A 12,360-nucleotide genomic window follows, 5' to 3' on the forward strand; every position below is an offset into this window, starting at 1 on the left:
TGCCCTGGTGACCCACTTCAAAGAACTTAATATAAACTGTCAAACACAAGCACAGAGTGACGGGGAACGAAAGAAAAAAAAAAAAAGGCGAGAGAGAGAGAAAAGAAAGAGAGAGAGACACACACAGGTGTCTTTGTTCCCTGTTCAGGTTGTCTGCTCACCTCCTCCTCCCCCCAAAAAAAGACTTCCCCATCCACCGTCAATAACCTGGGCCACCTCCACCCGGCTGGTCCCACCTCTTCACTCGCCCAGCAGTCTACCCCTTCAAGCAGACGTAAACGGGAGACTGGCCATGTATTATACACAAACAGGGTTTAATCCTGTCGGCCTTGCAATAGTACCCACAACATATCCTGGCCTTTCCCCGGCAGCACGAAGTCCGCAGACAAAGGCGCACGACCCGCCTCAAGTACACAAGTTGAATATGAGGCCAGACGAAAGCGGTCATTTAGCTTCCATTATGATGACTCATTTGTTCCTCCAAGAAAAGAAATACAGTCTCGATGGTTTGGCAATGCACTGGGCTTTGTGTGGCTGGTCTGGGACATGTAATTTGCCTGAGTACGCACAGGAGGACATTAATGTTAGGATGAGAAGTTTGGAATAAAGTCCGCACCATACAGTTCGGCAGATTACAGGGAATTAAACTATCAACAGTGCTAAAACCTGCACGAAGTGTGTATGGGAGGGGTGTACCAACAAGATCTGGAGGGAACTCTGGTTTTGGAAATTAGAAAGTTCAATACAATACTTATTAAAGAATTGTTTTTCTCGTCCAACGGCTTGAATATCAGTGACAAAAAAGAGTGAAGTTCTCATTGGACAAGTGAATAACCAATAAAGAAACTAGAAGCACAAGTGTTACAGTTTTTAATCCTCCTCTTCTTAACTCAAACAATATTTGCATAAAATTCAGGTGTATGCACTGCCACTTTTTAGTTGTCAACAAAAAACAAATAAATAAAATAAAGTTCGCAAAAGGAAAAGACCATCAGAACTAGCAAGAGGCAACATACCCGACAACAGCCAAAAACTGTCATTTTGACCACACATTGAAGTCGGAATGTAAACAAAACTATTAGTGATCACGTGACAACACACTAAAAGGGGGGGGGGGGCACTAGCAAGCAGACGGCTACACCGATCGTTTAGAGTGAAACAGTTTAGTAGATAGCTACACGTCGACTAGCCAACTAATGTGATAACTTGTACTCCAACCATCTCACCCCGGGTGGTCCTTAGTGAAGTTGATATGCTGGTTCACACATTTTTCTGACAATGTGGTCAGCGGTCGTCACTAAGGCTCCACCCCACTTCACCTGTTTTTCACTTTGCTCTTTAATTTATTTGTGTGGGTCAAAAACATGACTAAAAAAATTTAAAAAATAACTGATTAGTATAATTTTGAGGCATTCGTGCATGTAGCCTTCACGCGACACTTTGCCATCATAAAATAACACAATGAGCTCCTCAGATTAATGTAGAAGGTACATCTTTATGGCGGCAACCCCCTTTTGTACATAATGAATGATTGAATACTCCCATTTATCAGCTGACAAGTGGTGGTCGGGGGGAAAGGGGGAAGCAGACCCAGATATGCTCCGTAAAAAAGGAGGCCCTATCTATTTCACTGAGCATGCCCCTCGGGTGGTGTCGTCTGCACAACGCGTCTCCAGCATCATGGTCAAGTGGGGGAGACAATGGGTGAAATCAGAGGTGACAGTGGAGGCTCCGGAGTGGATATAGGACAAACTAGACTAGCAAAAGAAATATTTAGGTTAGGGTAGAAAATTCAAGTCTTTGGCTTTAGAACCTAAACAGAAAAAGTCCCACCCGTAACATCCCCTCCCCCTCGATCAAGCAGTGAGACGTACTCGGCACTACTGCAAATAACCTTAAAACCTTAAACCAACATGGCGATTGGTCCCAGTAACAAAACCCGCCGACAATTACAAAACAAGCAGTTTGGTATTTTTCTTTCACGGCGCAGTCAAGCCACCTTTCTCCTCCCTCAAATCACCCACCATCCAGACTCCGCCATGATGCCTCTTCGCAGCTTATCTCGTCAAGTCTCGTCGGTGAGGGTGCGGGCAGAGAAAATGAAAGTACTTCACCCTTACCACCCACCTGTGAAACTTTATGATGAATTGCGTGGCAGCGTAGAAATTTCCATACGGTTTTCGAGAGTTCACGGCCCACCAACCAGCTTCCCCCCACCTACCTCCTCCTCCTCCACCTCCACATCATCCCTCCTTCGCCCCTTCTCCTCGCCGGCAGTAAATTTATTCCCTCGCAGAAGCCTCCGGGTCTTTAAGCTTCCCACCCTCTGTGCGTCACGGGACAGCAAAACTCTGTTGATAACCCCAGTGACAGAGAGGAGATTTACCGCCGTTTTCAGCAGGGGCATGAAATCGGTAGCGTTAACACGTGTGCGTGCGCGAACGAATATCCCACCTACATGGAGACCACCACCATCACCAAGCTCCAAACCATGCCACACACTGAAAACAGATGGGGTGGAAGAGAGAACAGAGAGAGAAAGAGATAAAATGGTGAAGAAGACATCCCACAAATTAATTGCATTGAACCTCAAATCTGCTTTTGACGAAGCAGAGTGGAGGAATCGAAACACGAGCGCCCACCCACTTCTCCCACAATATTTTTCTGTTGTTATTATTATTGTATACCGGAAGTAAACTTCACCGTTTTAGTCCCCCCAGAATTTGAAAACGATGTTAATTGTTTACCAACAAAAGATTGTTTTTGGATTTTGAGAATGCTTGACATGTCTACTATTCTTTGCATAATTTGTACATTCCACAGTTCCTCTTGTCACAACTATCACCGCGGACACAAATTCAAGTCTCTTCCTACTTATCAGTGATAAACCTCGTCTAAAGTTTCTTGTCGAGGCGTGCGTTCCTGCTAAATAAAACATGCTTCACATCTCTTGCAGGACGGACACCGGCAATCACCTTGATAATAAAATCGATAAGCAGAAATATCTTCTTAAAAAAACTTCTATTTACTGTTTTCATAGACCTCTACCTTGCCCCTAGTCATCAATTACATCTTTTAGCCAAAGATCTTGATCGGTTTATCAAGATTGATTTATTTAGTAGGAACGTGCTACCACCTTCAGGTCATTTCGCACTATGAGGGGTGAGGGAGGAGGAGGGAACCGAGGAGTACCCGGAAAAAATCCCCGACGGCAAGCCTTGCGTACAGGTGTCACATACATACAGTGTCCCGATAGGAGATCTGAACCCCAAGCCTCTCATTGCAGTGGTGACAAGCGAGAGGTTTAACCCCTACACTACTGGGTCCCTGCCAAAGATCTTATTTGTTTACATTTCTTTTATACCAGAATTTTCCCACGGGTTGCAAGTGTCTGGGGCAGTTTGAGTTGACAGTGACCCCAGCTGACCTCACCGATAGCCGCCACTAGTAACAATGGCGCGTAATGTTGAATATTCAACCGACTGCTACACATTCAGGATTTTTCCCTCGGGTCCTTCAAATGATATCGTCCATGCCAGGTTTTCGTATCATAGACGACAACGTGTCCAACGAGCACAAGAAAAGGTGTTGACGAACCATACATTGTTTTTGTGAATTCCATCTCAACTAAATGTTGTTGCCACTTCAAGAAAAAGATGGGGGGGGAAGTTTTACACCTTGCAAGAGGCCATGATGATCTGAGGTAATCATAAGAAAGAACGTCCTCTCTTCAATTTGTCGTAAATCGTACAATTACACACTAAAACCTCGCGGAAAAGACCTGGGTGACTAAGGTCTGGCGATAACCGAGTGTATAAAGTGTCGGCCTCCGTGTAAACTTTCTTTACCCTTGGGACGGAGGGGTGGGGTTGGTGTGGGGAGGGGAGTGCGGTGAATGGAAGTCCTTGCATAAAACGTTTATGCTCTGTAGTGAGAAAAACGGGTAGGATAGGTCTGAGTCACCCTAAACCCGGTTACGTGGCCTATTTTAGTTTGATAACACCAAAAAAGTAGTCTGTCACCTAAACTGAAACTGCTACTCTTCTCTCCCCTCCTCTCCCACACTCCTGCATGTTTTATATATGTTGATGTCTGAGCATCTTAGTGTGTTATTTCTGCGTACAGACAGACACCCCAACAGTCGCCAAGTCATTGTGGAAGAGAGGAAGGAATAAAGTATCAAATAAGACTTGGAATAGGCGTGGGGGGAACAGGAAAGAGGAACCCCCCAACCAAAAAAAAAATGTTGGGGGCAGATTAAAGTGTGCAACTCACGACTTTCATCGTAAATGTTCTCCAGACGAGATAGGGTGGGAGTTGGGAACGGGTATGGTGGTGGTTGTGGTGGTGGCTGTGGTGGTGTGTGTCGGGGATGGGGTGGGTGGACCAAGGCAAGGATTACGCAAATTATCGCGTAATGGCTGGCTCATGAAAAATATCCCAGCGCTGCAGCAGCAGCCAAATCCCTGGCAGAAGCGGGCAAGAAGATCCTGCATGCAGCAGCGACAAAGCTCGACATCGAAAGCTGTTTCTCTCCTGCGGCGTACCGTGACAGCGTTCATTCAGAACGAGGCTACGTGAACGGAGACGAGAACACACAAACAGTGAAGCGAAACATGCAGCGAACCGCTGAGCCATTGTAAAGGATGGAGGGAGGGGAAGGAAAGGGGAAGGGGGGCAACAGTGTTTACGCACAAAAAAGTCATTCACCGATATTTATACAAAACTATAGTCGCATGTCATTCACTAGCAGTTTCACTACACCCTCCGCTTCCCAGGGGGACGCCGGCGCGAAGGGTGGGTGCGGAGGGTACAATGGTAGTTGGCTTGCAAGGTGGGCGGAGTGGTTGTGATTGAGGCTAAGGGGAGTATCTGTGTGTGTGTGTGAGTGTGAAGGGGGTGGGGGCTAAAAGAAAACGGCCTACTCAGCTGAGCCTGTCCGTTGTTCTGTCAAAGGTTCTTTGGACCCGTGCGGCTCATATCAAAGGCCATGCCGACAAAGCAGGCGACGGGAGGAGTGGGAAAGGTGTGTGTGTCTCTGTGTGAGTGAGGGGGGAGTAGGGGAGGCTAGTTGCGACAGTTGCTTGTCATAATCGCTGCCCCGTTGCTCTCCCTCCTTCCACCCGTGTGAGCGCCCACACAAGGCTCGTTGTTTACCTCGTGTGCCTTGCTTGTTACGGGCACACATACAAACACATATTATCACTATCAAACCACACCGAAAAAAAGATCGCTACCGCCCCTCTTGAGAATCACCTTTAGCAGTCAGGTTGTCGACAGATTGCTCTTTGGTTGTACGACCGACCTGCACCAAGTCGTCAGGCTTGGATTACGACTAAACCTTGGACGAGGGTCGAAATTAAAAATATCCACTAGTGTGGCTTAACATTGAACTTAAAAAAAAATTTAAAAAAAATAGAAAAGTAATAGAGTTGATTCAAACTTGAAAATAGAAATAATGTTGAACCCATTCCAGCTTAAATAATCGCGCTGATTATTGATACGATCGCGCGTCTGTAAGAAGTGACCGCTGATGTAACAAGTTCCCAAGGGACGTGATGGTGTTTATCGAGGGACAAAGGGCGAAGGGAGTGTAGTGGTTAAAACTGTTGTTTGTTATCAGTGAAAAACTCCGGGTTCAGATCTCGTCTTGGGACATTCTCTGACTGTCACACCTGTCTCCTGGTTCCTTCCTTCCTCCTCCTCCTCCTCCTCCTCCCTAATGTAGTGCGAAATCACTTGAAGGTGGAAGTTTTTCGCTACTAAATAAACCAACCAATCTTACACAGTCATCGAGGTTACAACAGACACACGCACACACAGCCACACACAGACACACGCACACACAGACAGCCCTGTACCTCAGCTACTGTAGTTAGCGTAGGCAGGGTGAGGACCACACAGAGCTCTCATACATCAGGGGAGGCAACACGATACGAGACTCCAGCGCGGCCACCCAGACCCTCCGTCCTGCACCCCGCAGGACAGCCTACACCGACAGATTACTTTCAAGGCAAGGCCACCGTAAGGAAGGGCCCTCCTTTCACTCCACAGGACGCGTTCGTCTTTCTTGATCGGGTGAATCTTCCTTTTGTGCTGCTGGGGGGATGGTACCCTTCTCCTCCCCACCCCACCCCAGCGGCTTTAGTGCGCTCGATTAATACCTTTACCCATTCCGCGCTCCCTCCTCTCAGAAGTCAAGCTACACTTCCGGCATATTGTGAACTAGACGGAAAAGCTTTCTATTACTTTTACAACCCTTCCCTTTACAGGGTGGATTAACTACCCCAACCCCTCTTCTCGCCTTCTTGGTCAGTTGGCTGCTTGCATCAATGAGTTTCGTTCACGAAAGGACTGTAAGTTGAAGCAAACTCAAGACTCGCGGCCACTTCCTCCCACCAGTAAGCTCGAGCTATCGTTTATACCTGATAATATATCATAACTGAGACATGAGGTGAGTCTGTAAAGTTCTTACATCTTTGAGGAGCATCTGTAATCAACCGATGGGTGAGATTCAGTGGGGGACGCCCTTTTCTACAGAAGCACAGCTCTCGGAAAATCAACCAACCAACCACTCGTTGTACCCTACACCTGTAGGTCGCCATCCTTTCAACACTTGGTGTTCGTCTACATCCACAGGCAGCCATCTCCCTCGACGCGCCCCGTCAATTAGCTCTATCCAAGCGAAAAATAAAAATCACCTTTCACCCTTACGGAATTGACTTCTGATTGCAGGGGGGAAACAGGACGGCAAGATTATCCTCCTTTAAAAGATGTCAAGCTGTCCTACCGACACGCTTTTTTTTTTTATTGCTTTAACCTCCCTTTCCCTCCCTTCATCTCTGTCGCCCACACCTCTTCACTCGGCTTTCACCCATCCTTAACTGCAATCACTGCTTACAGGTAATCGCTTACAGTTTCAGCAGGTGTACAAAACGGGAGGGAATGACAGAGGAACGGCTAGCAATGACAAGATAAAAGGACGAGCCCAATTCGAGGGATACACCTCAGATAACCTGCCCACCCTAGCTTGAATCGTTGATGGCAAAATAAATACAGACAATGGAAAATTGTTACAACTCTCTACACTTTGAAGGGAAAAAAATTTGACTTTGTTTTGAACCTTGCAGCCAACTTCATCATTGAAAATTTGCCGTTACGAACGGATGACTAAATGTGAGAATCGGTGGTAATATTAAGGACGATCGTACTGACGATGATGTCAGGTAAGAAACAGAACCAAACGATGTAGACGAGAAGACAGACAAACTCCTGTCCCTCCTCCTTATCTTCCGAAAGATAAACAAGATAATGTTTTCAATTTACACGTCTACTACAAACTGAAACTATGCGGACCGAATCTCAACTCCCTCCCCCAAATTCATTCCTCATCTTTATTCACGCATGCGCGTAAGGGGAGATAAGAGCAAGAAAGAAAATATTGTGAGAAAGACTGAGTGTTGCATCATCATGGTGGCTGCAGCAACTATTTAAAGCTCAGCTGCCGTCTCGCGCATATCCACACTTGTAGTTACATTTCTATTTGAATCCCTTCTTATCACATACATCGAGTCATTCTTTCAAGATGAACTCCGGCAATGTCAGCCCATGGCCGCTAGACGGCAAAAAATGCGCATGGGCAATGACGACTTCCGGTTCAGCCGCGGAAATTGTGTGGCACCGCGTGATAAATAACAAAACCCTTGACACAAATAAGAAACACTCCTGCGCCTTTTTCAGTCGTCTGAGTGGTGTAGGAAAAAAAACCAACAACAACAAAAAAAAAAACCACAAAAATTAAATAAAAAAACAGGTAAACACCCCCGTCTTTTTTTAATAAATAAAAAGTTTCTTTCGTGATGCTCCCTTTTTTTTATCAGAAGTGGAGACTGACTATAACTGATTTGAGTTTCCGCCTGCCGCTCGGATTTACATTCATCGTAATCTCTACACACCTGAGTTGATAATTCTCTCTCTGGGAGTGACTACTAATTAATCAAACCTCCAAAAACAGGAGTCGTGCTATCTACATTGGAGTTTACAGCCACCGAGTTATTTCACAAAACTTAGCCTGTCCCGTTCCTCTTTATAAATTGAATTAAGAACTTTTACTGTAACGGACCACAAACAAAAGAAATAAAAGTTATTTTAAAAGCTACAAAAGCTACTTACATCAACAACAGCAAAAAAAAAAAAAACTATGATAAACAGTTCTATTTCCGTTGGCCCTGACGGGGGAGTAATAAAGTGGATATTAATAGAAAAAATGAAGACCTTGGACTTATCATCGCCAAGACAAAAGCCATCTGTCTACCTTGCATGTTTACTTTGTCTATACTCCTTCCTTGAAGAGAAGTCACGCGTGTCATTCATACTTAAGAGACAAACGTTCCCCTGACATGTGTCTTGAGGACACTAGTGGAGGACTGCGAAAAACACTCAGGGGCAAAGTGTTTTTTTCCTCCACATCAGGTCTGGAGCCGTTTAAAATAAACTCTCAAGGCCAAAAGTTCTTCGGCCCAAAATCACAGATTGGCGTAACCTTTGCACTGAGAATATCTTAATTACCAACAATGTTTTGTAGGTTTAAAAAAAACTATATAAATCCCAAGTCTTGTGATGTTTTAATGGTTTACGCATCCCCATCCCTTTAAAAAATAATTTTAGTGTGACTCGTCAGCAATTGTAAATGTGAGAAATGGCTTCCGAAACAAGATCCTTGAATACACAGATTAAAAAAAGTAACCGTGCTAAGTAACAAGGACATAATAAAAAAAAGTATGGCGGGAACTGTCAAGGGTTTTGAGATGTCACTAAGTGGGGGTGTCACTAGCAGAAGAAAAACAGGAAGCAGACGAGGAAAGAAAGAGACAGACAGATGGACATCGAGAAAAACGAGGAAACCTTATGATGGACTCAAAGTCTCGGTGATTGTGTCATCAGGATAGGCATGGAGACAGATGAACTGTCACAGGCCACCACACACAAACAAGCTGAGTGAAAATAAAGGTCTCTCTCACATGCACATACATCATACATTCATACACGCACCTCTTCCGAAGGCGACCTCAATGTCCACGCTGTTGATGTCCGATGTAGTGTCCTCGATGAACCGCAGCGGAATGACCTCGCTCCACATGCGGAAAGCCAGGTCAATCGTTGCCCGCTGGTCCTCCGGTGGGATACGCGTGGAGTAGCCTGTGGTCAGGAGTCGCCAACGAATGACCTCCTTGTTGAACATCTCATTGGCTGCCGCCGCCTCTTCGTGCGTCCGACTCCTGGGCGTCACCAACGGCCCACACCTGTATGGACCGCTTGGCCCGCTCGTGGTCCTCCTCCGTCCACGGCCGCAGCAAGGCTGGGTCGTCCCTCTTGAGCCGCCGGATGTAGTCCTCGATGTGCCGATGATGCCGCGATGCCCGGATGTCTTTCGCGGAAACGGCGCCCTTCAGAAGCCGCAGCAGGGCGCTGGAGTCGTCCCGGCGTACGCGATTGGCCGAACGCTTCCAGAGTCTCTGGGCCGCACCGTTGCCGGACTTGTTGGAGTCGTCGGGCACCAAGGTCTTGTAAGGACCACTTCTACCTGCCCCAGAGCTGAGATGGACGTTGGCCGAAGGGGTAGGGGAGGAGGAAGAGGTTGGAGGAGTCGAGGTGGTGGTAGTGACTGTGGTCATCGTTGCGTTCTCCTTTCTCTTGTCCATGGCGGCCTTTTCAGTGTCCTTGTTTCCGCACCGGGAGGTACTCATCAGCATTTTCGTCTCCTCGTCCAGGACGCCCGTTGGGGCCAGGTTGTAGGTGCGCTGATATTCCTTGATGGCTTTCTGAACCTCCACTTCATCACACACATCGGAACCTCCCTCTTCAGAGAGCTCAAAGCCAACTGCCCAGGGATTGTATTTGCCATCTGGGTTGGCGGGCACACCAGAGTTGTGTCCCCTATCGCCTCGGAAATGCCGAATCGTCTCGCGTTTCCGTCTTGGAATTTGGCAGCGGAGGTAGCCATACTTGGACAGCATGAACTGCAAACATTCAAAATACACTTTTAAGTTTAAAAATAACAAATCCGAAATTGGAGACAAACGAGAATTTTTTTTTTTCAGTTCAGGGCAAGACAAAAATACCGCATGTTACAATTTCCTTGAGGTGATTTATTTTTGGAAGTGGGTGGGTCGGGATGTAATTGTTTGGAGTCGTAATTCCCACGTCACAAATCGTCGGGTGATTGTCACACACAAAAACACAAAATATATACTCTTTGGGGAATGCGCTAAGTGTGCGAGAGCAAAAATGAATATATACTGTAAGTACTGTAATGTACAGCTTCAGCACATATAAAGCGAGACAGGGGGTAGCAACCTGGGGCAAAGAACAATCCAAGCTGTTCTGACAAAGAAAGGCCGGGAAGCAACATGCTATAATTAGAAGAAAAAGAACAGGTATCTGCACGGGGTCAGGATGCAATAACAGTGAGGTGCTGCAGCACCAGCCTGTAATAATCCAGGGAAAAAACCGGCAGACGAGCGGGCACTGTCTACGGCGACAGCCTGACGGCTCTTGAAAGCGTTTTGATGACAAGCCACAGAAGCAGAAGAGGAAGAGACAGAAGGAGGACCCGCTTTTGCCACCCTGAGCGATAAGTGGCCCTCGTTAGCAAACGTGGAAACCTGGAAAGACACACTCGTTAACCGTGTCGGGGACAGGTGGTAACTCACACGGCCACCAGACACACATCCCCTCCTGTCAGCCTCCATTACCAGGTACAGGTTGCACCTTGTGCCGCGCGGGTTACACGGCGCAAACCCCTGGACAAAGGTATGCAGTCTTGTCGCCAAGGGGGCAACACCTTGCTACTCGGTTGTACGATAATGACCGTCCGCCCGGACCCATTCTTGTAGCCTGTGAGTTCTTATTGTTCTTCCCGCTGCCTGGCACGGTACAAAGGATGTTTGCTGGTTCTGATAACCAGGACAACACATGGGCTGGGAGGCGGGGGAAGAGGTGAAAGGGCGGCAATATTTTTCACAGCTATGACGACCCCTTCGGTCCCCGCCAACCATCCCACTCATAGTAGTTTCCTAATTATTTCATTTTTTATTTCTCTATAACGAGCTCTACACGTTATCCTATTTGACACTAAAATGATGCCCTTTAACATCAAAGAACAAAATTTTTAGGTGTGTGTGTTTTTGTTTGTTTGTTTTTTTGGTGTTTTTTTTTGTTTTTTACATCCACTTCCAGAAAAATTGCAAGTTGACAGACACAATAAAGAAATGCATGCAAGGTAATTACGAAGATTCTAGGGAGTAAGACCTGTCAACACTGAAGCCGAGCTAAAATTATCTGCAATCCTCAAGACAAGGTTCCTCCTCCTCCTCCTACCACCACAACCAACACCACCACCATCAACTACCCTCCCAAAAGGCACAGAGCAAACGGAAACAATGTCGCAGAAGCCGACGGTTATTCTTCTCCCAGCTGCTGCAGCTGCTGACTCACGAGGTGGTACGATATCCGTCGGCGCGAGTCGTGTAAAAATATATTCATGACCTCAGTGGAGCACGACTTCCTCTCTCTTCAAGCGCGAGCGAGCAAGGTACCGTAACCCTTGCATTACTTCCGCTGGTACGTCGTAGACGTCGCCTCAAGAGCTCCACTTCTGTTCCTTCGTCACACTCGCCCCCGCACTGCACCGATCTCATTGAGGATTGCGGCAATGTACGCGGAAACTGATATGCGAAACGAAAGTTCTTTTTATTTGTAATCGTTTACCCTAATTTTTTTTTTTTTTAGGGTTGGGGTGGGGGATAGACGCAGGTCACGTATAGGTCACTTCCGTTGTCTGAGATTTGTTTCTAAATCAAAGCAGATAAAGTTTCGACTGCCGCTTATCTGTCTTCTCCCATTCGTTCACTCGTTCTTTTCCTTACTGTGCTCCTCTTCCGCACACTTACTATCCAATGGGGGTTTGTCCTTCCCCTCCGCCCCCTACATAATGTCAACGAAGTTGCCAAGACGTGGGCGCTGGATGTCGGCAAACTTATCACCCCGGGTCGAAATGCAAACAGCAGCAACTGGCCATGCCGCTCTGGTCTTGCCACGGACAAGTGGCCGGGGCGTCACACTAATTCATGAATGACAGAAGTCTTGCCTTATTTCTCAGCGACCACGCGTTGCCGGGAGTGGCAGCCCCAGGTAAATATTTCCCTCCCCCCTGATAAGTATTGACACAGCAAGCAAGGAGGTTTGAGCGCGCCATTTACTGTCCGTGTATCTAGCCAATCAGGTCAGACAGGAACCAGACACCTGCAACAAGAGACGCCACATTATCACAGAAGTCGTCCGATTCTGGAATCCGCTATT

General features: G+C 46.8%; 1 protein-coding gene across 1 annotated transcript in view; it reads right to left on the reverse strand.

The window, feature by feature from the left end:
• The window catches only part of LOC112564321 (matrix metalloproteinase-21-like), a 32,971-nt gene that overhangs the window by 8,146 nt on the left and 12,465 nt on the right, over positions 1 to 12,360 (reverse strand). Inside the window, 2 exon segments of the mRNA XM_025239043.1 lie at positions 9,052 to 9,247; positions 9,249 to 10,019. Coding sequence (XP_025094828.1) covers positions 9,052 to 9,247; positions 9,249 to 10,016 — 964 coding nt within the window. The 5' untranslated portion in view covers positions 10,017 to 10,019.

This window comes from Pomacea canaliculata, linkage group LG5, assembly GCF_003073045.1.
Source record: "Pomacea canaliculata isolate SZHN2017 linkage group LG5, ASM307304v1, whole genome shotgun sequence".
Taxonomy (NCBI): domain Eukaryota; kingdom Metazoa; phylum Mollusca; class Gastropoda; order Architaenioglossa; family Ampullariidae; genus Pomacea; species Pomacea canaliculata.